Consider the following 24740-nt stretch of genomic DNA (forward strand, 5'->3'; position numbering starts at 1 on the left):
ATGTGATTTTGTTTATATCTACATTTTGTGCATGTTTATGAAAGTGTTAACCCTTTTTTATTGGGTTGTGTTTCCTGGAAACTAAAGGGATTCCAATTTTTATAGGCTGTGTAAGGTTTTTTTTTTTATTTTTTATTAGCATTGATGCACAACCTGTATTTTATGGTTAAGACACATGTTGGAGACAGAGGTGCCTTTACAGTATTTTTATGATTTACTATTAATTTTGGGGGGGAGGGTGTAATTTTATGCAATATTACCACTTGGTACTTTTTTTCATAATTTTAGGCATTGGGTTATTTTTTGGTTATTGGCTTATGTTATTATTTCTTGTTTTTAATGCCTAAAATAGCTAAGCTAAACTTTTGCAGACCTTAGCCTACATGCCTTGTGTTTTAGTTTGTTTTATTTATGTTTAATACATAATTCTTTTAAATACTAATTGATCTTCTACGTTTATAATTCTACAATTACACAATAAATAAATAATAAACTAAAATTATTGGCTACAAGGGTGACCAGCTGCTCTAACTGTGCTTGGTGGTGATCCCCATTCCTTTGATCATGTTCCAGGAAATCAGTAACCATTCTCTCCCCCCTCCCTCTTCCAGCTCTTTCTTCACTTTCTGACACTCCAGGTGCTCATCAGACCTGTGACCCATGGCATACAACAGGGCATTCTCGCATGCTTTCTCATGCTGGTTGAGGTTCCTGTCCCCAAGGTTCCTGGGTGGCTGTGTCAGTGCTGCTGAGGTAGAAGGGCCTGCAAAGAAAATTAAGGACTACGTGTGCATGTATGTATATTTGTGTTGTGTGTATGTGTAGGTGTATGCATATGTATATATAAACATTGCCCCCCATGTGGGGAAGAAATAATCACCCCATATTTATTACGTTCTCTGTCAAGACAAGGCCAACATGTTTGAACTTTGTCATCAATCTGATATGTTTTTATTCCATCTTCATATTACTGAAAAGCTCCTTCTAGCAACAAACCCAGACCTAAGATACATCATGGTAAGAATTTCTTGGCTAATTCATTAAAAATAAGTAAGCAGGCAGGTAGGTAGGTCCTGGTTGGGGGTTTTGGGTAATCGGATCAGGGGCCTGTTACCTATATGAGTTTCAAGAAGGAAACCTCGAAGCCCTGAGGAAGCCTTGTAGGACATTACACAATGGCATAGAAAGCAATGGAGAGAGTGAGTAAGCTACCACGGTGGGCATTGGAAATTTCCTCATCATGAGATTCTCACTGTCTGCTTGACGTTTCTCTGTATGAAATATTGTCAAGAATCAAATGCTCGATTGGGGGAAAATCCAGGTGAATGTTAACTAGATACAGAGCTAGGATGCAGAGGAGTGATTACAACAGAGCCTATTTCCCCGCTGTCCTTCCACCACCCCATTCCAGACAGGGTAGCACAAATGCACAAAATCAGGAGGCCAAGTACTAGGGCCATAAAAGACTTTTCTACTGAATACAGCCACTGGGACTTATAATCTACACTGCCAGGGACAAAGCTTTTATGCCAGTGACAACAGAATTCTGTGTCATTCTATCGGTGTCACGGAGCTACACACACAGCAGGCAATGCAGAGATGCTTACTCAGCCTGCAGTCCTGAATCCTTTTAAATAAAACAATAAGTGCAAAGATAATAAAAATGAATCACTAGCTGCATGTTTAATCACATGAATGAATCACATGGCAGTGTTCTCTGGAGCTGTCCTCATCTTCTTTCCTCTGGCCTAAGCACTACACAATCCCTGCTCAGAAGCACGTCATGCAAGGCTCTGTGCTCAGAACAGTGCTAAGCACTCAAACTCCTCATCTCAGGGGCAGCTGGCACCTAAGCTGTTGTTGCCATCCTTAGCCCGGTGCTGGAGGGTCTTCAGATGTCTAAGGTGCTCACTGAACTGCACACCAGTCCAGTTGATCCCCTCCCCACCAGCCACCGTGAGCCAGTCTCGTACTGGTGCCGATTTCAGGTGCTTTTCCCAAGATCATGTTCCTTGCTGTATTCACACCACGTTTAAAGAAGAACCCCAGAGTGCTCCTCAGAGTAGCTAGCAGCATGTTGGGTGACGAGCATGAGATTGCTACCTAAATAGCTTGTCAACTAAAATGCCCAAGCTCCAGCCTAGAAGGGGCTCTGTGCCTGTAGCAGGCACACTAGGCTGTGTGGGCACCGAGAGGGCACCCTGATAACAAATGGGCAAGAGTAAAGTGTCACAATCTCCAATTAAATTAAACAAATTTGTTCCCTTCCCACCATATCTCCATTCACCATCCATTTAGCAGGGATCTACTTAAATACATCACAATGACTGCAAGCATGACCATTCTTTGAGTAACTACTACAGCACTGTGGACAGCTCAGAGCCCCAGAGAATCTCCAGTCAAGGACCAGCTCCTCTTTTTCTTCTGCTTCAGTATTCAATTGAGTACTCACCTAAGCAGCCAGGGAGCAGCGAGGCCTCTGGGAGAGCTGAGTTGCCTCCAAGTTCAGAAGAAGGAGATCAGAGTTAACTCTGATTTTATTAGGGGGATAGGGCTTCACTTTAAACCTGTTCTGACTTGAAGGCTGACACTGAGAAAGAAAGAAAGAAAGAGAAATTATTAGATTCTAAGGAAACCACAAGCTAAGATTACATCACTAGTTTGTCACACTTTTCTTCATGTAGGCCGAGCTCTGTGTGTTATCCAGCTTTTCAGTGCAAACGGAGACTTGGCTAGGGGCTAGCCAGAGTGGCAAGGAGGGCTGGCTGGGGTGCAGGGGAGGTTAGGGGCCCAGCTTGTGGTGGCTGGCCAGAGTGGGGAGGGAATGAAGGCTCCAGCAAGGGGGCCTGAATGGTGTGAGGTGAGATCCAGCTGTGAGGGTGTTGACTGGAGTGGGGGGTAAGGGTCATGGCTGGGGTAGCTGGTCAGAGTGGAGGTAAGGGGTGTGGCTGGAGGGAATTTGGGACAGGACAGGGGTGAGGGTACCAGCTTAGGGGCGATGGGGGGACTGGCTGGAGTGGGCAGGCAGGAGGCCTGCTTGGGGGGCTGCGTATAGTGAGGATAAGGGGCCTGGCGGGAGGCAGGGACCCAGCTAGGCATACAGCTCAGCCTACATAAGCAATGCAGTGTGCGACCCCTCCTAGCAGCTACCTGTCATACATATAGACAGCAGCAGGGGGAGCCAGAGAGATTCCCCTGCCCACATCATCCTGGGCCTCTCTGGGCCTGACTTTAGTGGAAATTGGGCTTTTCCAGTTTTCTGATTGTCCCCAAAATCAGCAGGGTTCTGCCTGTTTGCGCCTTAACCAGGCCCATCTGGAACGTAACTGAGCGGGTGTTCTCCAAAGCTATTATGTGACAGGCACAGAAGTGCCTCATCGAGCTGAGTGGGCAGCCTGGCTTCCCTGTGCCCTAAAGATCCTGACATCAGCCTGAGCAGTCAGTTCTCAGACACCCAATACTCAGAAACAGTGTCACCGACTAGCCCCCAAGCGCCCTTTACTCTGCCCCGGCACTGCTCATGGACATTTCTGGGTGGGATTGTCAGGAGCATCTAAGGGAGTCAGGAGCACAAGTCAATTCCCAATGGGCTTTATGCTCCTAACACCCTTAGGTGCTCCTGTAAATCCCACCCCATAATGAGGAAAATGGAGCAGAGAGGCCGCTCAGAACTGTCACACCTTTCCCCCTTCCCCTGGGTTGGGGCTTTCCCTCCAGAACCTTCCCCTGGAGCTAAGCTCTCCTGCGGGGGCTGAGCTCTGCCTGAAGTGCTCTGCTTCTCTCCTCAGCGAGCGGTACTCTGTATCCAGACACTGCTCATCACTGGCTCCCCCTGTCTGTGGATCGGAAAATTTTGACCTGGGCCGTCATACGGCTGAACCACCCTGAACATCCTCAGAGATTTGATTTGTCTCCTTGTGTGCTGGGCTGTGAGGGATTCACCTCAGGGAGACATTGCTGGGAGGTGGAGGTGGGCGGTGGGACAGTCTAGGCTGTGGGGGTGGCTAGAGAGTCTATGAGGAGAAAGGAAGAGCTCAGTCCAGCACCTGAGGGGGGGATCTGGGTTGTGCAGAGGTGGGGGTTCCAGTTCCAGGATCCAGGTGTCTCTGGACTATGAATGGGGGCAGGTGGCATTTTTCAATGCTAATAGCGAGTCCCTGATCTTCACTCTCCTGCTGCCCTCGTTCATGGGGGAGAGAATTTGCCCTTTCTTCTGGGTCTGGGGTGTAGGTTCCCAGCTCACTCTCTATTCCTGAGGCACCGGGTGGCACGTGGCTTTGGGTCTCATGAAGTGAGTTTCTCCGGCCCATAAGTCTCCGGTCCTAGTGTCTTTGACCCTGCATGGCTCCCATGTTCCTGCAGAGACACTTAAGCACAATGTGAACAGACCAGAGAAGTTGCTGTCTCTGCCCCATTGTGATGTTTCCTGCTTGTCTCTGTCTCTCTCTTCCCCGGAGAGACCATGACAGCTCTGCAAGGAATGGAGAATGGGGGTTTACAGTCTGCCTGAAGGGGGCAGGGGATTTCCAGGAGCCCAAGGCTGTGATCCCACAAAAGGGAACATGGCTATCATGTGAAGGGAACCTGGTCATGGCTGTAATGCATTGCTCAAACTGTGATCTACAGAGAGCTGTCTGACTCTTCCCCTTTGTTTTCAGCTGCTGCACTGCATTAAAATAGCCTTGGGTGCCTCCTTAGGATTCCTTCCTCAGGTGAGTGATTGCTGTGGTTGCCACAGGAATGTTGAGGAGAGGGGAAGTGGGCCCTGCAGTCATGTCTGGGAGAGAAGATGGTTTGTGAGTCACTATATCTACTGGGCTTGGGTGTACACTGTGGGGAACCACTGAGATCTGCTGGTGTCAGCGCTGTCCTTCTGTTTAATGTGTGCCCCTTCTAGCCTTAAAATGTCTAAGTCAATTACAGGCATGATTCTTTATTTAAAATGTACAGACTCATACCTTTAGCTCAGGAGGTCCTGTGGTTGAATTATTGATGATGGCCCTCACACTTCCATGTATGGCTTAAAAGGAGCCAAGAGGGATTTTTAAGAACCAGAAAATTACCACAAATATTGATAACAGATTTTTAAAGCACTTAAAAGGCTTCCCATGGGATAAATGAGATACAGTCTCACTTGCTGTAATATTTTGTAAATCTCCCTCTCTTGCTCTGTTTCCTTCTCCCTTTCTTTCATTCTATCAATACTTATATATATCATTTTTTCCAGCACTCATTTCCTATTTCTGTTTATTTCTCTCTTTTTCCCCAACAGTCAGCTCATCGTCTCCAGTTCCTTCCTGAAGCTCCTCCCCACAGCAGCTTTCCCGCCCCAGTGTCTTCAAGGAATCACTCTCCATTCACCAGATTGCCATCCCATTCCCTGAGTATCCCTCTCTCAGGCTCTGACCCAGCAGCCTTTTAGAGTCTTCCACAGCCACAGATAATAGTGACAAGCAGACTGAGTGACAACAGCTGCAATGGGATTGGATTGTTTATCCAGATCACTATGCACTCTCTGTTATTATGACAAGCACCAGGACCCACTGACAGGTTTCAGAGTGGTAGCCGTGTTAGTCTGTATCAGCAAAAAGAACAAGGAGTACTTGTGGCACCTTAGAGACTAACAAATGTATTTGGGCATAAGCTTTCATGGCCTAAAACCCACTTTATCAGATGCATGCAGTGGAAAATACAGTAAGAAGATATATATATATATACACACACAGAGAACATGAAAAAATGGGGGTTGCCATACCATCTCTAATGAGAATTGGCACTCTGTAGCAGAGCAGGATGGAAGGGTAGTCCAAGAGGGTAGCAGACCCTTCTCAGAACATAAGAACAGCCACTGGTTCAGACCAATGATCCATCTTGCCCCAGTGCTTCAGAGGGAATGAACAGAACAGGGCATTTTAATGAGTGTTCCATCCTCTTGTCTGATCCCAGCTTCTGGCAGTCAGAGATTTAGGGACACCGAGAGCATGGGGTTGAGTCCCTGACCAACTTGGTTTATAGCCAATGATGGACCTGTCCTCCATGAACTTGTCTAATTCTTATTTGAACCAGTTATGCTTTTGGCCTTCACAGTCTCCGCTGGCAACGAGTTCCAAAGATTGACTGTGCAGTGTGTGAAGAAGTACTTCCTTATGTTAGTTTTAAACCTGCTGCCTATTAATTTCACTGGGTAACGCCTGGTTTGTTTGTTAGGTTAAGGGGTAAATAACCCTTCCTTAGTCATTTTCTCTATACAAATTCATAATTTTATAGACCTCTATCATATCTCCCCTCAGTTTTCTATTTTCTAAAATGAACAGTCCCAGTCTTAATCTCTCCTCACATGAAAGCTGTTCCATACCTGTAATTATTTTGGTTTCCCCTTCTCTGTACTTGTCCAATTCTTTTTTCTTTTTTTTTTGAGATGAGGGTGACCAGAACTGCATGCAGTATTCAAGGTGTGGGCATACCATTGATTTATATAGTGGAATTATGACATTTTCTGTTTTATTATCTATCCCTTTCCTAATGGTGCCTAATATTCTGTTAAATTTTGTGACTTGCACTGCACTTCGAGCAGATGTTTTCAGAGAACTAGCCACAAGGACTCCAAGATCTCTTTCTTGAGTGGTAACAGATAATTTAGATCCCATTGTTTTGTATATTTTTTGTATTTTTCCCCCAAAACCTCCTCTAGTGACCCCTCAATCTGGGACAGGCCCTCAGATTTGTCACATAAAAAGAATGGCTGATGTGTGGGAATCTCTCCCACACCTTTGCAGGGTTGACTGGAATTTTATGGGCTAATGTGTTTATGGCTCACTACTGATCTGATCAGAAGATAATTTAGGTTCTTATCCCTGTAGAACTGGGACAGAGAACACAGAGAGTGCAATATCATGAGAGGACTCTCGGGGTGTGTGGCAAGGACACTTATACTGAGGACAATACCAACTTGTTAAGATCTTTATTAAATAAAAGAAAGAAGCATAAATGCTACAAAACACAGAGTCACAAAGAAGTAATACAATTCTATGATCCCTGGTGGTAACATTCTATTCTAAAAGACTACTAAAGCTAGCATACTCACATCCTTCCCTGAAGACCTGGTAGCATGAGACAGAGGACCAGCCTTGTCTCTGGCATGCCTGAGGAACTGATTGGTCCAGGCCTCCAAAGTTGTTAGGGATTAGGTTCGAGTGTTGAGTAGCTAGGATATATTGCGAAACTGAGCTGATAGCTTGATAGAAGATAGGAAAATGTGACCCCTTAGCATGGTCATTTGCCATCTTATAGGGTCCCGGTACTGCCCACTGTCAGAATCTAGGCCCAACCTACCATGCACAAATCTTATTTCCTCACCCCCATAAATCTTCAGGTATACTTACTCTTATAGGTTAACATCTTATGCCATATACTCATACATATTAGTATCGATTATCTCATTCCCGAAACCATTACCCTAGGCCTAACTCATGACTTCCATGTTCTGCAGTGTGTCTTGAGGTTACTGGTCTGCTCCAGATTTAAGTTAAATAGATTCAGTTCTTTGTTCAGTTCCCCATTCAGTTCCCCAAAGTAAAGGGGGGTAACCAGTAGGCCATTTATCTATGCCAAAGTTTACAAAAACTTATACTAACTTACTCTAGCTAATCATACAGGATACAGGCCTGTAGGTTACTTGCATTACAGCCAATTATTATGAATAACCCTTATGAATAGCATAAACTGGAATTCCACATAAACAAAATACTATGATTCATTAATAATATGATATGATAAAATAATATGAATGAAACCAAAAGAAAACATATTACACAATATAGCAAGCTAGCAAACTGACCTTATGGGCAACAGCAGTGAAGACCCATGCAAAGAATTTACTTTGCTTCTCTGCAATGGCCTTGCCTTCTGAGAGTGCTCCTTTGGCACCTTGGTTATCCAGTGGCCTCACTGATTGTTTGGAAGGCTTCCTGATTCTGATGTACTTAAAAAAAATTCTGCCAGCAAGGAGCCATGAGCCTGGGGGGACTTGGGCTCCCAACAGGGAGCTGTGAGGAGCTGAGAGCCCAGGCTCTCAGTCCCCCCCACTGCCTCTCTTAAATCAATGGAAGCACTCCTGGTAAGGATGCGCACCACTGACAGAAGGAGAGTAGTGTGGATGTGAATAGGTCAACTTATGTTTGTAGTGTAGACATGCCCTCTGAGGACCTTGAACTGCTTTCACCAAATGCCCACATACGCCACCACCCCACAAGACAGGTAATCACAGATGCTGCATTCAGAGAAATAATTTTTACTTCAGCAGGATTTTGTTGTTGTTGTTTGTTAGTTTGTTTGTTTTGCAGGGGGGTGCTTATTGGCCTACATTTAGAGAATTAATAGTCTGGATGATGGGTTGAATTGCACACTCAGCAAGTTTGTGGATGACACTAAGCTGGGGGGAGAGGTAGATACACTGGAGGGTAGAGATAAGGTCAAGAGTGACCTAGACAAATTGAAGGATTGGGCCAAAAGAAATCTGATGAGGTTCAATACGGACAAGTGCAGAGTCCTGAACTTAGGATGGAAGAATCCTATGCACTGCTACATACTGGGGACTGACTAGCTAAATGGCAGTTCTGCAGAAAAGCACCTGGGGATTACAGTGGACAAGAAGCTGGATATGAGTCAATAGTGTACCCTTGTTGCCAAGAAGGCTAATGGCATTTTGGGCTGCATTAGTAGGAGTGTTACCAGCAGATAGAGGGACGTGATTATTCCTCTCTATTCAGCACTAGTGAGGCCACATCTGGAGTATTGCATCCAGTTTTGGGCCCCCCACTACAGAAAGGATGTGGAGAAATTGGAGAGAGTCCAGTGGAGGGCAACAAAAATGATTAGGGGGCTGGGGCACAAGACTTATGAGGAGAGGCTGAGGGAACTGGGCTTTTTTAGTCTACAGAAGAGAAGAATGAGGGGGGGATTTGATAGCAGCCTTCAACTACCTAAAGGGGGGGGGGTTCCAAAGAGGATGGAGCTCAGCTGTTCTCAGTGGTGGCAGATGACAGAACAAGGAGCAATGTCTCAAGTTGCAGTGGGGGAGGTCTAGGCTGGATATTAGGAAACACTATTTCACTAGGAGAGTGGTGAAGCACTGGAATGGGTTACCTAGGGAGGTGATGGAATCTTCATCCTGAGACGTTTTTAAGGTCAGGCTTGACAAAGCCCTGGCTGGGATGATTTAGTTGGGGTTGGTCCTGCTTTAAGCAGGGGGTTGAACTAGATGACCTCCTGAGGTCTCTTCCAAGCCTAATCTTCTATGATTCTATGAATGTTTGTTAGATATATCTGGCTCTCATATTCCATCTCTAAACTCCCTTGCAAAACTCCCCTATTTGCTAGCTCCTCTGGTACTTAGGAGCTGCCTTTTAAAATTCCTGAGTTAGTCCTGTCCCCTCACGAAGGCCTTCAAAAATCACATCTGGGAAATTAAAGGGAAACAAGCCAATAGAACTTTTTGTAGGCTTCATTTACATTAAGTAAATGTCAGGCTTTAAAGTAGCTGAGAGGATCTTCAGTAACCAGAACATATGGGAAAATGTCCAAACATTTGAAGCATAGTTCTTCTGAGGAACTAAAATGGCACAAATGTCCATGAACTAATGTATGGAATTAAAGAGTTACAGCTTCAATTTCAGTAACATTTTGTAAATCATCTCTCTCTCTCTCTCTCTCTCTCTTTCCTTCTCCCTTTACTTTCATTCTATCCGTTGTTGATCATAATCTTTTCTAACTTTTGTTACCCACCCTGGTTTATTTCTCTGTCTTCTCCATTCTCCTCTAGTCACTGTTACTGATTATTTTCCCCTCTTATTCCCCGTCCTGACTTGCTCTCCCTGGGTGTTTCTCCTCTCAGGAGTGTTTTCCTTTCACTCTATCCATTTCTGTTTTTCACCCTTTCTCTAGGACTCTCCCTTTATTCTTGCTTCCTCTGCTGCCTCTGGTTAAACTCTTTCTGTCCCTGCATCTTCCAGTGTTGCCAGCCCTAAAAGTTAAAAAATTATGAGTCAATCTTGGATTCATAGTGGATAGTTCCCTGAAAACATCCACTCAATGTGCAACGGCAGTCAAAAAAGCGAGCAGAATGATGGGAATCATTAAGAAAGGGATAGTTAATAAGACAGAAAATATCATATTGCCTTTATATAAATCCATGGTACGCCCGCATCTTCAATACTGCATACAGATCTGGTTGCCTCATCTCAAAAAAAGATATCTTGGAATTGGAAAAGGTACAGAAAAGGACAATAAAAATGATTGGGGTATGGAATGGCTTCCGTATGAGGAGAGATTAATAAGACTAGGACTTTTCATCTTAGAAAAAAGATGACTAAGAGGGGATATGATAGAAGTCCATAAAATCATGACTGTTATAGAGAAAGTAAGTAAGGAAGTGTTATTTACTCCTCATAACACAAGAACTAGGGGTCAACAAATGAAATTAATAGGCAGCAGGTTTAAAACAAACAAAAGAAAGTATTTCTTCACACAATGCACAGTCAACCTGTGGAACTCTTTGACAGAGGATGTTGTGAAGTTCGAGACTATAACTGGGTTCAAAAAAGAACTAGATAAGTTCATGGAGCATTGGTTCATTAATGGCTATTAGCCAGGATGGTCAGGGATGGTGTCCCTAGCCTGTGTTTGGCAGAAGCTGGGAATGGGCGACAGGGGATGGATCACTTGATGATTACCTGTTCTGTTCATTCCCTCGGGGGCACCTGGCATTGGCCACTGCCAGAAGACAGGATACTGGGCTAGATGGACCTTTGGTCTGACGCAGTATGGCCATTCTTATGTTCTTAACCCTCAGAAAATCATGAGATTGACACACCGCTCCCCCATGAAAAGGGATTTTTAAAGAAGATTCTATAATGGTTTCTGGTCTCTCTTGGTTTTTGATTTCCCCCTGCATATCCCCTATGTGTGTGTGACAAATAGAGACATCCCATAGCTACAGAGGAAAGTGACTTTGCGCCCTGCTGCAGGATCTGTCACTGGGAGCCCCAATGAGATCTGATTAAAGAGATTTGTAGAAAATGCTCCCTGATGGTGCAGAGCTTCCAGCTTCTCCCTAAACCCCAAATCCCAATTAATTCTGTATCCCTGCCGCCACCACATCTGCCTGTCCCTGAGCCCAGTAACTAATTCTCCCTCAAAAACCCCACATCTCTCCCTACCCCTCAGTGACTCTCTGCTTCTGCTGTAGCTTCAAGGGTTTTTCCCTCACTCCACCCCATCCACCTCGAACAACCTCTGGTGCTTCAGAGATGGAGGGGGAGGAGAGGGAATGAGGAACCAGAGCGTTGAGTACATGGGAGTCCTCCAGGGTCATAGAGACTAGCATGACTGCGGCTAGGGAAGCCCATTTTTTTATTCTCCCCATGTCCTCCTGGACTATAAAAGATAGTGACAGTCTAAACAGCTCCTTGGGTAATGAGATTGGCTTCTCCATCTCGATCATTTGCTTCTTTCTATGGTTTCACAGTACAGACATGAGACCCCAGGACCCTCCAGGGTCATAAAGACTGGAGTTTCTAAGGCTCGAGAGGCTGATTTTAGGGTCCCCAGTGCAATATTCTACTCCTTGTGTCTCAGGGACACAGTCTGAGCTGGGATCCTGCCCCCACCCAGAGCCAGGGGTAGATTCTCTCCCCAGGGACAGAGGCTGGCGGGAAAGTGAAGATTGGGGCCTTATTATCAGTATCAAAAAATGTCACTTGGCCCCATTCACAGTCAAGACAAACCTGGATCCTCCTGGGCACCTGACTCAGGGGCAGGGTGGTTGCAGGGGAGGTGAGAGCCTGGAACAGACCCAACCACTGCACAGCCCAGATCCCCATGTCAGGGTTAAAGCTGACTTCTCCCTCCCTCCTCACAGACTCTCTGGCCACTCCCACAGCCCAGAATCCTCTGTCCCCCACCTCCACCTCCCAGCAATGTCTCCCTGAGATGAATCCCTCAGAGCCCAGCACACAGGCCCAAGAGTCAAATCTCTCGGGACTGGTGGGCAGAAGCTGACATGTGTCTCCCCATCTCACACTTTTCCGATCCTCAGACAGGATGAGTCGGGGATGAGCCGTGTCTGGATCCAGAGTCACATTCACTGGGAAGAGAGAAATCAGAGCATTAGGGGCAGAGCTCAGTACTGGGAGAGTCTGGGACCATTTCTCACACTTCCTAACATCCCTGCTTTGGCTGGGACAAGCCTGGATCCCAGGAAGCTGCCTGCATTGAGATGTCATGGCAATGCCTCAGCCTGTGTTATGTAGGGTGACCAGACAGCAAATGTGAAAAATTGGAACAGGGGGTAGGGGGTAACAGGAACCTACATAAGAAAAAGACCCAAAAATCGGGACTGTTCCTATAAAATCAGGACATCTGGTCACCCTAATGGTAGTGTAATGGGATCCACTTCTGTATGTTCTCATTTGGTTATAGAGGCTGCAGCTCCCTGCTCCCCAGCTGAGGCTGCTTCATTCCCAACAACAGAGAGTTGGCAAGGAAGGTAGCAAAAGCTTGTAATTAGGAGAGTCCTGAGGAGGCAGGTACCAACTTTGAATCCGAGAGGGAGTCTCCTCCCATAAATGCATCCTCCACTCCCAGGTCTGGGAGCAGAGATGAAGATGCAGCATGTGGGAAGAGTCAGTGGTTCAAGGCCGGTGAGCAGGAAGCAGGAAGTGGCATTGGGTGGGGCAGCTCCTTCCCCAGCCCAGAGAAAAGAGAGGGCAGCAGGTGGCAGCATTAGAGAGACATCATCTCCCCAATCCACAAAGCACCTGCAGTGGCAGAGCCCTGCCCTGCCCAAAGGATAGGTAGGATGTTGAAGAAGAGCCAGGTGAAATGGGGAAAGGTGTGACAACCAGGAGGCTCTCGCTCCTGACCACCCTGAAGGTAATATTGGAAAGGCTTGTCAATGTCAATATAAATTCTCAGGTCACAATTAAGGTGGTTCAAGGGCTGGGCAGTGTGAAAGTCTCTGGTTACTGCTGAGCGGGAGATTTGCTTTCATGGGCATTTTCTGTTAATGGAAGGACAGACTCCCCCAGAGCTCACCCTGGGAGTGTGATCCCAGAGATCATAGAATCATACAATATCAGGGTTGGAAGGGACCTCAGGAGTCCAACCCTCTGCTCAAAGCAGGATCAGTTTCCAACTAAATCATCCCAGCTAGGGCTTTGTCAAGCCTGACCTTAAAAACCTCTGAGGAAGGAGATTCCACCACCTCCCTAGGTAACCCATTCCAGTGCTTCACCACCCTCCTGTGAAAAAGTTTTTCCTAATATCCAACCTAAACCTCCCCCACTGCAACTTGAAACCATTACTCCTTGTTCTGTCATCTGGTACCACTGAGAACAGTCTAGATCCATCCTCTTTGGAACTCCCTTTCAGATAGTTGAAAGCATGTATTAAATCCCACCTCATTCTTCTCTTCTGCAGGCTAAACAATCCCAGTTCCCTCAGCCTCTTCTCATAAGTCTGAGTCAGAGAACTAGAGGGACTGGATGGACCCCACAGTGCTCAGCCAGTGCATAGGGCTGTTCACCCTGCATGTCCCCTCTTTTGTGCTCCAGAAGGTGAGGACAATCTAGCCTCTTGCTTCTCTTGCTTTCCTCAACCAGGTCCTGTGAGGGCCCTCACAGCTGGCCCTCTGTAACTCATCATTGCCCCTTGAACCACAAGCCTCCCCAGCCACCTTTGATATGCCACCTGTATTGGCTGCAGGACATCCATCTGGTCCACCTTTGTACCAGTCCCCGAGAACATCTGTATATGCTTGTCCTCCACACCATCCACTTCCTTGCCTTCGTGCTCCATCCTGACCCCAAGTGGCGTGACCTACAGGAGAGAAAGTGAGGAACCCTGGTGAGCCAGCCTCTACTCCACTTTTGTTCCACAGCCCACTGGGGATATTAGGTGGTGTATCAGCTTGCAGCCCCTCTTCCCGCTCCTCCTGGACCTCTTACTGAGGTTCTGGCTGCAATATTCCCTGAACATCCTGATGTATGCACCCACATTAGTGACTTCAGAAAGTGGCAGGACCTCCTTATTAATCTCCTCCTGGTGATGGCCAAGATGGCTACACATCACTGTAGGAGGACAAATCTGGAGTGGGGGGGAGAGATGTTCTGAGACTGTAGGGTCTATATCCAGTCCCTTTTAAAATCATGTCTCCAGGCACAGACCCTCTGGGCAGTGTTCACTGGCTCCTTAGTCCATTCTTTGTCCCATCTTTGAGGAGTGATGGGTGCCATCTGGGGTTCTCTGCTTGGTGTCCCCTTCTGACTCCCTCATTTTTAACTTCTGACCTCTCTCCTTATCCTGGTTTCTCTTTCATTGTCCCAAATACTCCATTGCTGCCTGGGCTTCATGGTTTCTCCCCCATTAGTTGAGGGGGCTGGCCTTTAGTTTCGGGTAGGTGTATATCCACCTTGTCCCAGTACATGCAAATAGCATCTCCCTGCTTTTCCTGCTGGAGCTTCTCCTCTGAGGATTAGAGAGGAAGTTGAGAACCTGAACTTGCAGGGAGGGGAGTTAGAGGAGGGAAGCAATAGATATAATCCTGCAGGAAGCTCTATACTGAGCCTGTCCTTCTCTCCCTGGCATGGGAGAAGAGAAGGGGATGGGTATTGGGGATGATCCACTCAGGCCAGAGAGTGACCCCTTCCCCCGCCCAGAGAGGGGCCATATCTCTAACAGGGGAAAAAGCGAGTAACTCAAACGGGAGAGCTCAGCCCAGTCCAGCTGAAGAGAAAGATAGGATGCTGGTGAAGAGCAATCGGAGAGAGCCCCTCACACAGAGGAAAGGAAAGAAATGTAGCAATCCTTTGAATTTAATATTTAAAGGGCTTATGGACATGTATGGAAATGTGAGGGTCAGCATTAATGACATTTCTGTGTTGGTGAGTGAGAGTTTATCTACGTAGCAATTTAAGCCTGGGTCTGAGCCTGTGCTCAAGCCAAACCCCCATTGCATCCACACTGCAAATATGCTAATCTAGGGCTCTGATCCAGAGTCCCAGGGCCCTGCAGGTCTGGAGGGTCAGAGCAGGGCCACCCAGAGGATTCCGGATGCCCGGGGTCTTTGGCGGCGGGGGGCCCCCGCTTAGGCAGTAAGTCGGTGGCGGGGGGTCCTTCCGTTCCGGGACCCGCCGCCAAAGTGCCCCAAAGACCCACGGCGGGGACCCCCCACCGCCAAATTACTGCCGAAGCGGGACCCGCCGCCGAAGTGCAGCCCCCGCCGCCGCCGAAGTACAGCCCCCACCGCGGGTCTTCGTGGCACTTTGGCGGCGGGTCCCGGAACGGAAGGACCCCCCTGCCGCTGAATTACCGCCAAAGACCCGGCTGCACTCCGGCGGCGGGTCCCGCTTTGGTGGTAATTCGGCGGCGGTGGGGGGGTGTCCTTCTGTCCCGGAGAGGAAGGACCCCTGGCCAGCGAAGACCAGGAGTGAAGAAGCTCCGGGGGCCTGGGCCCCGTGAGAGTTTTCCGGGGCCCCCAGAGAGAGTGAAGGACCCCGCTCCAGGGGCCCTGAAAAACTCTCATGGGGGCCCCTGCTGGGCCCGGGGCCTGGGGCAAATTGCCCCACTTGCCCCCCCCTCTGGACGGCCCTAGGTCAGAGCCCACGTTAAACTACGACCTTGGGTCCAAGCCCTGTTGTTTTCCTATGTGCATGCATCTGTGGCTTGACTTGGGTCCTGGAAGTTTTCTGGGTGTATCCTACACTTCCTGAAGGCAGAGGAGCAGTGCTGCAGGCAGCCAGTGTAGCATGCCAGATGCAGCGGCATTACTACTTGGCTGAGAGGGCCCCCTTCCTGCTCCTCCCACAGTGGTGGTGGAAGCTCCTTCTCATTGTTGCATGGAGCTTGCCTAGAGCAGGGAGCAAAGTTAGCAGGTGGGTCATCCTTCCCCCAGCCATACTAAGGGGAGAGCTCTGCCACTCCTTCTACCTGCAGGGCAGCTGCTATGGTCCCTGCTCTGCTCGCTGGCCCTTACTCCAGGCCCCCCTGCCCTCTCTGGGGCTGCAGGTGCAGAATCACCTGGACAGCATGCATTATTACGGTAGTCAGTAGGAGCCAGTGCCACAAATTCTCCACAATGGTGATGGCATGGATAAGGGATCCCCCAGGGTTGCTGGAGCACACTGCACCCCAAGCCCTGGGCTTGTATTTTACCACTTTGCAGCAAGCAGCAGCCAGACTGGCGTGTGTGTGTTTTCCCTCTGATACCTTCATTTTATATCACACTTCAAAATAAACTGAAAAAAATAAATCAAGCAAGCAACCCCCCCTTCATTGATCATCCTATTTGAAAAACTTAAGAATTACAAAGTTTTATTGTAATAGTTTGAGACCCTGGAGACTGATGTCCTAATTATCCTTAGAACAGGCACAGAGGCATTTTTCTGCCAATGTGACTGAGCCTAGAGCTGGAGAACCCAATTATCCAATTAGACAGTAATTCAATATAATGCCTTCTCAAATGGAGACAGCCACCAAATGAGCTAATTATGCAGTGTATTTACTCATGTGCTCCTTATGGGCACCTGAGTCCTATCAATAGCACCACCACAGTTAGGAAACAGGGTAGGCAGTAGAGTTTTCCCACAGTGCAGAAAATTCTTAACCTAGAGTTAAAATGCAATGTTGATGCTCAAGCCCAAGATTGCCTGACAAGAGGTCAGCTGACTCAAATCCCCTACACTTACATTACTGCATAGGCATAGCCTTAGAGTGTTTGTTGGTCAGTGAGAGTGTTTCTGTTCATCAGTGGGTGCAGGGACTCAGCACTAAGGATGGTGTCAGGATTGTTCGTGTGATTTCAGCTTGGGATCTCTTAGTATTTCAAGTTTTTAATTTTATTTTTAGGGGGGTGTTTCATGGTTAGTGTTGGTTTGGTTTGTACATTTATCTACAAATTCATGAAAATGTTTTCATGAGATTTTTCTCTTTATTTAATGATAATCTCCACCCGAAGTCTCACCTGGTCTGTGTGATCCAAAGGATTTCCCTCTTATTGTCTCCAGTTCAGATTGCAGAGTGTCTGGACGGGGAAAGGATAAGATCAATGATATTTCATGCTGTCATATTTGTGACATCCTCAATCTTAATTGACATAATTGTATTTTAATTATGAGAGAAAAACAGTTGGAGACAGAGACACACCCAGATTTTTAACAAAGGCTAATGTGAATCATCCTATTTTTCTCTTTCATTCAAGCATCTCAAATCAACAGAACCAATATCATTAAGCCTCAGAATCACCCAAAGAGACACTATGTGGAAGACAGATTTCCTGTTCCCTCATCTTCCAGACCCAGCTGGTTTCTCATTCTCCTTTTGCATTTTGTCATAAACTAGACCAGATCCTGCAAAGATTTTAGCATTAATGTAACTTTACAAATATTGATATCTTTCACATCAATGGGGTGCTGAGACTTCTCACGAGGAGGAGCCTGAATTGTGAACTCTTTGGGTCTATTTACACAAGTATATGTACAGAGCTCAGCACAATGGGGCTTTCATTCTGCATAGACTGAAATACGAATAATATTAAAATTATTTCACAGATGCGGAAACTGAGTCAGGGAGAGAATTGGCTCAATGGGCTTCATTCACCCCTGCACTGGTAAAGGGATGGAGGAAACAGTTTGTGGTTCTCCTATTCAGTAGCTGCCGGAGCCAGTGCAGACATTGGCACAGGCTGCAAAAGTCCAGAGGTCAAGCCTGAGTTGCACTTCTGGTCCAGTGGCCCCTACATGACTTCTCCCCAGGGCCGGCTCCAGACCCCAGCGCGCCAAGCAGGCGCGTGGGGCGGCATTGTCACGGCAGGGCGGCATTTGGCTCCGGCGGACCTTCCGCAGTCATGCCTGCGGGAGGTCCACCGGAGCCCGGGATGAGCGGACCTGCCGCAGGCATCACTGCGGCGGGTCCCCTCTTCCCGCGGCTCCGCTTGAGCTCCCGCAGGCATGACTGCGGCGGCTGCGCTGGTCCCGCGGCTTGGACGGAGCTCCCGCAGGCATGCCTGCGGATGCTCCACCAGAGCCGGGACCAGCGCACCCGCCGCAGACACTTCTGCCCCGGCCGCGGGACCGGGGAAGGGCGGCGAGCGCGCCGCCCTGCTTGGGGCGGTGTAATTTCTAGAGCCGCCCTTGCTTCTCCCGGAGGCAGTGTCAAAGGCACAGCTTTACCTGGGCCACACCCCATTATTCTTGCTCAATCCCTTCCTCCTCCGACCAGCCCTCAACAACTCCCTGCTCTCCCAGGAACACTCCTTGTTCCTGCAGCTGCTGTGGAGGAGCTGGAGGCACAAGAGGCTCCTGTGCTGGGGAGGATTCCCCTGGGTTTACACCTTCCCTACAGTCTGTTTGGCCCACACAAGCTGCCATATGGGACCAGAACACAATGGTGAGCTGGGTCCACATTTCAAAAGTGGTCTTAAATTGAGGGTTTAAATTTTGGGTGCCAATCTTTAGGCCTTGTCTACGTAGTTTTGTCAGTAAAACACAGCTTTCGTTGACAAAACAGTGGAGGTTTACTCACTACAATGCTCCTCTCGCTGACAAAACTCTCCTGCTTTACTGACAAAATAAAACCACCTCAATGAGAGGCATAGAGATTTTTGCAGCAAAGTTAGATCAACAAAGTGTCAGTGTAGACAATGTGTTTGTTACGTTGCTGTAACTGGCCTCCGGAATGTATCTCACAATGCCCACCATGACCGCTCTGCTCACTGTTTTGAACTCTGCTGCCATTCATCTAGCTATGTAGACATGTGTCCCTCCCCTTTCAAAGCCCAAGGAAGTCCCCAATGCACAATTTGTCTCTCTTTCTCACATACACACTCCACACACACACAGTCTCTCACACACTCCCCCAGCACATTCTCTCTCTCTGTCACACACACACACACTGTCACACATGTTTCCCCCACACAAACACACTTCTGTCAACTTCTTGTATTACTGTTCAGCAGTGTTAGTTTGGTCATATTATCAAGCATTACTTTAAAAAGTGATTTAAGATGTCTAACTTTTCAGGCACACACAGAAATCATTACAAGGTTCATAGCATGGTGCAAACAAACAATGCCAGGTTCAGCACACTACAGCAACACACATTACTGTGGCTCAGTATTAAAATGCTCCTTCAAGGCATTCTCCAGCCGAATAGCCTCCCATTGGGCTCCTCCTATAGCCCTGTGTTCAATAGAAGCACAACACACAGCACAGCACAATACTGAACAGCAGTGTAGGATCCAAGCTTTCTGACAGAGATGGCTGGGGTGCAGGTTGCCAGGGCAGTTGAAAAATTGCTGGCAATATGGTAGGATGCCCATGGAACAATGAGATTGAGAAACCTTCATCATGTGACTCTGTACCTGCCCCCATGAGGCATTGCAAACCCTTCACAGAGCACCTTGTGGCCAGTTGCACAGTGGGATAGCTACCCAGAGTGCACTGCTCTCTGTGTCAATGCAAAGCTGCTATTGTGGATGCACTCTGCCAACACAAGGAACACAGTTTGACATGCAACAGTAGTTTAATTATAGCAGTGGCTGTTTGTTGGCATAACTTGCATCGACAAAACTCTGTAGTTTAGACAAGGCCTTAGGCACCTGGGGCCTAGAGCTTCTTGGTAATGGATCCTGCAGGACCCGCAGATCCTACTGACTCCAGCTGCATGTGGGACTGCTAAACAGCTTTGGAGCACGTGCCCTGTAGTTCTGTAGTTGGGAGAGAGAAACTGAGGTACCCCAAATTTTGTATATTTTTACCTTAATGATTGTACCAAAGTTCACAGAATGAAACTATGTGAGAGATCCTGGCACCTGGGCCCTTACTTCATCCGCTCAGTTTGTCTGCTTTCCACTTGTTATTAAATAGGTACATAATTTAATTATGAACCAGTTGGCCAGAGCCCATCTCCACCCACAGTCCCAGAGACACACCCTGGTTTCCTTTCCTAGATCCCTTCTCAGTACCTTTGAACTTCCACAGAATCTCCGTTACAGCAATATTTCTCTGGGATAAATCACTGAGTCTCTTTTCCAGCTCAGGAGAAATCTCCACTGGCTGCAGGAATTCCTCCTTCTCACACCTGGAGAGAGAGAATTTCATGGTATTATGTTTCTTTTAGTGACTCATTATAATTCCTTGCTAGTGGAAGTTGCTGCCAGGGGTGGAAGTAACTTACAGGACTTACCGGTACTGCCGGAGTCCTGAGGGGGGTGTGGCCTCATCCGGAAGAGGTGTCGCCTCTCAAGATTTAAAGTCCCTGGGGAACCAGCTGTGGCTGGGAGACCCAGAGCCTTTAAATCAACCAGGGCCTCCCAGCGCAGAGGTGGCTGGAGCCTCCCAGGGTTCAGGGGCAAATTAAAGGGCCCGGGGCTCTGGCCGCCAGGGGGAACCCCAAGCTTTGCAGGGCTGGGGCAGGGATTTAAAGGGCCCAGAGCGCCTGCGGCTAAAGGAAGCCCGGTGCCCTTTAAATCCTGGTCCAGCCCTGCCGCCTGAGCCGTGGCTGAGATTAAGAGCTCTGGGTTGCCCACAGGGGCAGGGAGCTCTGAGCCCTTTAAATCCCAGCCACGGCCAGGATTTAAAGGGCTTTGGGCTGCCCGTAGCTGCGGGGAGCTCTGAGCCCTTTAAATCCCAGCCCTGGCCCGGCTGCCAGAGCCGCGGCCAGGATTTAAAGGGCTCTGGGCTCCCCGCAGCCGCGAGCAGCCCAAAGCCCTTTCAATCCCCCCGTGGAAGTTGATGCGGTCCGGCATGGTGTACTGGCTCTTGCCGGTACGCCGTACCAGACCGTACCGGCTTACTTTCACCTCTGGTTGCTGCTCTTATGGGCCTAGAATTAGAATTCCTCCACTTCTCCCAGCCTCAGAGCAGGCACAGCACTGGCCATGGCAGTGCAACATTTCCCTAAAGGCCCCATTAATATTCTTCATGTCTGCCCTGGACAGAGCAGACCTGCACATCAAAGGGGAATCACGTCTTCGTGACCAATTCACTCCTTCGCCTCCATGCACTAATACTGGTATGTTCCCATATTTCATACACACGGGGTTATTGGATTGTTCTTTCAGGAACTAGATTGAAACCTCAGTGACCCCCACCAGCTCCTTCCACACAGGTCTCCAAACAATCCTGAGGTGGTAAAGACTCTTGATTCCTGCTGTCCAGGGCATGATTGTAACCAATGCCTTGAGGTGAAAGGGCCATATTGTATCCTCAGGATTCTGAGGCAGCCAGTTCCCCAGGGATGTAACATCTCTAGGAAATACTGTAGGCCAGTCTTTCCCACTGGATAGATAATTCAAGAGTCCTGTGTAAAAGGGTCAGGATTAAATGCATAAATGGGAATTATATTCAGAATATGGCCCTGCCCCATAAATTTTGCTCCAGCACGCTGGGGAACTATACTAAAGAACAGAATTATCAGATGCATAAATCAACATGATTTGTTGGGGGAAGAGTCAACATGGTTTTCATAAAGGGAAATCATGCCTCACCAATCTACTAAAATTCTTTGAGGGGGTCAACAAGCATGTGAACAAGGGGGATCCAGTGGATATAGTGTACTTAGATTTTCAGAAAGTCTTTGACAAGATCCCTCACCTAAGGCTCCTAAGGAAAGTAAGCTGTCATGGGATAAGACGGAAGGTCCTCTCATGGATCAATAACTGGTTAGAAGATAGGAAACAAAGGGTAGGAACAAATGATCAGTTTTCAGAATGGAGAGAGATAAATAGTGGTGTTCCCCAGGGGTCTGTACTGGGCCCAGTCCTATTCAACATATACATAAATGATCTGGAAAAAGGGATAAATAGTGAGGTGGCAAAATTTGAAGATAATGCAAAACTACACAAGATAGTTAAGTACAAAGCAAACTGCGAAGAGTTACAAAAGGATCTCACAAAACTGGGTGACTGGGCAAAAAAATTGGCAGATGAAATTCAATATTGATAAATGTAGAGTAATACATATTGGAAAACATAATCCCATCTATACTTATAAAATGATGGGGTCTAAATTAGCTGCTACCACTCAAGAAAGAGATCTTGGAGTCATTGTGGATAGTTCTCTGAAAATATCCACTCAATTTGCAGTGACAGTCAAAAAAGCTAACTATGTTGGGAATCATTAAGAAAGAGCTAGATAATACAACAGAAAATGTCATATTGCCTCTATATACATCCATGGCATGCCCACATCTTGAATATTGCATGCAGACCCGGTCACCCCATCTCAAAAAAGGTTCAGAAAAGCACTACAAAGATGATTCTGGTTATGGAACAGCTTCCATATGAGGAAAGATTAATAAGACTCGGACATTTCAGCTTAGAAAACAGACGGCTAAGAGGGGGCTATGATAGAGGTCTATAAAATCATGATTGGTGTGAAGAGAGTAAATAAGGAAGGTTATTTACTCCTTCTCATAACACAAGAACTAGGGGTCACCAAATGAAATTAATAGATAGCAGTTTTAAAACAAACAAAAGGAAGTATTTCTTCACACAATGCACAGTCAACCTGTGGAACTCTTTGCCAGAGGGTGAAGGTCAAGAAGCAAACAGGGTTGAAAAAAGAACTAGATAAGTTCGTGGAGCATAGGTCCATCAATGGCTATAAACCAGGCTGGTGTCCCTAGTCTGTGTTTGACAGATGCTGGGAATGGGTGACAGGAGATGGATCACTTGATGATAACCTGTTCTGTTCATTCCTTCTGGGGCACCTGGCATTGGCCACTGTTGGAAGACAAGATAGTGGTCTGACCCAGTATGGCCATTCTTATATTTTTATGAAATGTAGAGTCAATACACTCTACAAGCCCTTCCACAGCATCGTGAAGAATGAGGGGAAGCAAAATAGAGCCACATACCTACTCAAGGTGCTTCTGACATCCTAGAGGAGAAAGAGACAGAAAAACAATCTTAGTCCCAAATGCTGCCCACTGGGAATCCCAGAGAAGGGATTTTGCAGATATGGGAAAAAGAGGCCCTGCCTTGGCTCTAGGGCCATGGAGTTGCTGAGTTAATGTCATCCATAATATAATATAATATAATATAATATAATATAATATAATATAATATAAATGATTCTGTAATTCTTCAAAGAGAAACAATAATTCACATTTCAGGAATGCACACACTGAATTACACTGTGAACTCTGACTGCTGGTCTCCAGTGCCCATGATTCAGCTGTCCTGTCCCTGTGTTGGATCAGGGATGTTTCTAACTCAGTCTCACCTGCAGGAATTCAATTGCTGGCTTCTGACACTTCCTCTCTAGCTCATTGATCAGGTTGCTGAGATGGGAAATCTCCTCAGACATTTTAGTGACATTGTCATTCTGTATCTTCAAAATCTCCTGTTCCAGATTTTCCAGCTGGGCAAGCAGGAGTTGCTCTTCTTCCTCTAGAAATTGCCGCAGTTGCTGAAATTCAGATACAACCTTCTGCCTCTTGTTTTGTGTCTGTATCTATTTATTTTTTGAAAGAAAGGAGAGGTAAGGGTTAGAGAGAGAGTCTAGGGTCCGTTCATGGAGTGCTGACTGTACAGGAAAGAGAATTTGTTTGAAAACTCTATGATGTCTAACACATGATTATACCCTGTGGTTACTAGGGACAGGATTTTCTAACACTTTCCCATTTGTCCCTAACAGTTTTTTCATGGGATGTTTCTGTGTTTGACATGGTCAGCACACTGTGTTATCAGAGGCCTGTGGCAAGCCAGACCCAGAGCAGCAGCCGGCAGGACTGAGCACTACATTAACAGAGATGCGAGAGGAGAAAACGATGCAAGAAATGCCTGCAGACTCACGCAGACAGCACTGCACAAGATATAGCCTGCTCACCTTGGGAGGAGTTTTGTGAAAGACACAAGGGCTAGAAATTAACTCGTTAATTGGAATGGAAGCTTAGAACAGGCCTGCACAACATGCGGCCCGCGTGGGCTGACTGTGCGGCCCGCGGGCAAGCGGCGGGGTGGGGCTGTCGGGTTCACCCAGGGCCAGTGCAGCCACTAGGGCCGGCGATCTAGGCAGTCGTCTAGAGCGCCCAGTGATTGGGGGCATCCGGGATTTTTCCTCCCTCCCCTCCCTTCCCCTCACACAGAGTGCGGCGCAGCTGATTAGGCGCCTGGGCCTGATTTAGCTGCTCCCATTGGCCTCCAGCAGGCAGAGTCCCTCCCCCGCTCCCCCCGCCTCAGCATCGCATCGCAACACTCTGTGGGGGAGGGGCCACGTGCTCTGCAGCTAGTTTGGTTTAGCTCCACATGGAGCGGCATGGTGGTAAGGGGAGTCTCGGGGTGCAGTCAGGGAGCAGGAGGAGGGTTGGAGGGGTCAGGAGTTCTTGGGGGGAGGGGCTGGCAGTGGTTGGATGGGGCGCGGGAGTCCCGGGGGTCTGTCTGGGGGCGGAGGTGTAGATAAGGGTTGGGGCAGCCAGGGGACAGGTAGGGGGTAGGGTCCTACAGGGCAGTTAGGGTGGGGGGGGGTCACAGCAGGGGGCAGTCAGGGGACAAGGAGCAGGGAGGGTTGGGAGTTCTGAGGGGGGTGGGAAGTGGGAGGGAGTGGATGGGAGCAGGGCTCAGGTGGGGCTCTCCCCCCATCCTCTTTTTTGATTGTTGAAATATGGTAACCCTAAAAAAGTGGTGCCCTGGCTCGGCAGGGAGGATCCACCTTCTGGAGGCACCGGAGAGCCAGAGCATCAGC

At 47.7% G+C, this 24740-nt stretch overlaps 1 protein-coding gene and 1 long non-coding RNA gene across 2 annotated transcripts in view; one reads left to right on the top strand and one right to left on the bottom strand.

Moving 5' to 3' along the window:
• The first annotated feature begins 487 nt into the window (after nucleotides 1–487).
• Nucleotides 488–24039, top strand: LOC123345146. The gene is made up of 3 exons (XR_006572733.1): nucleotides 488–794; nucleotides 4659–4712; nucleotides 23694–24039. It is a non-coding gene; the product is annotated as an uncharacterized LOC123345146 (long non-coding RNA).
• The window catches only part of LOC123345130 (E3 ubiquitin-protein ligase TRIM39-like), a 72522-nt gene continuing 59202 nt past the window's right edge, over nucleotides 11421–24740 (bottom strand). The window contains exons 3-8 of the mRNA XM_044981815.1: nucleotides 23280–23510; nucleotides 22912–22934; nucleotides 20018–20133; nucleotides 17018–17077; nucleotides 13747–13875; nucleotides 11421–12142 (exon numbers count right to left, since the gene is read on the bottom strand). Of these exons, the coding sequence (XP_044837750.1) occupies nucleotides 11631–12142; nucleotides 13747–13875; nucleotides 17018–17077; nucleotides 20018–20133; nucleotides 22912–22934; nucleotides 23280–23510 (1071 nt within the window). The 3' untranslated portion in view covers nucleotides 11421–11630. The remainder of the gene's footprint in view (nucleotides 12143–13746; nucleotides 13876–17017; nucleotides 17078–20017; nucleotides 20134–22911; nucleotides 22935–23279; nucleotides 23511–24740) is intronic.

This window comes from Mauremys mutica, chromosome 12, assembly GCF_020497125.1.
Source record: "Mauremys mutica isolate MM-2020 ecotype Southern chromosome 12, ASM2049712v1, whole genome shotgun sequence".
In the NCBI taxonomy this organism is placed as follows: Eukaryota; Metazoa; Chordata; order Testudines; family Geoemydidae; genus Mauremys; species Mauremys mutica.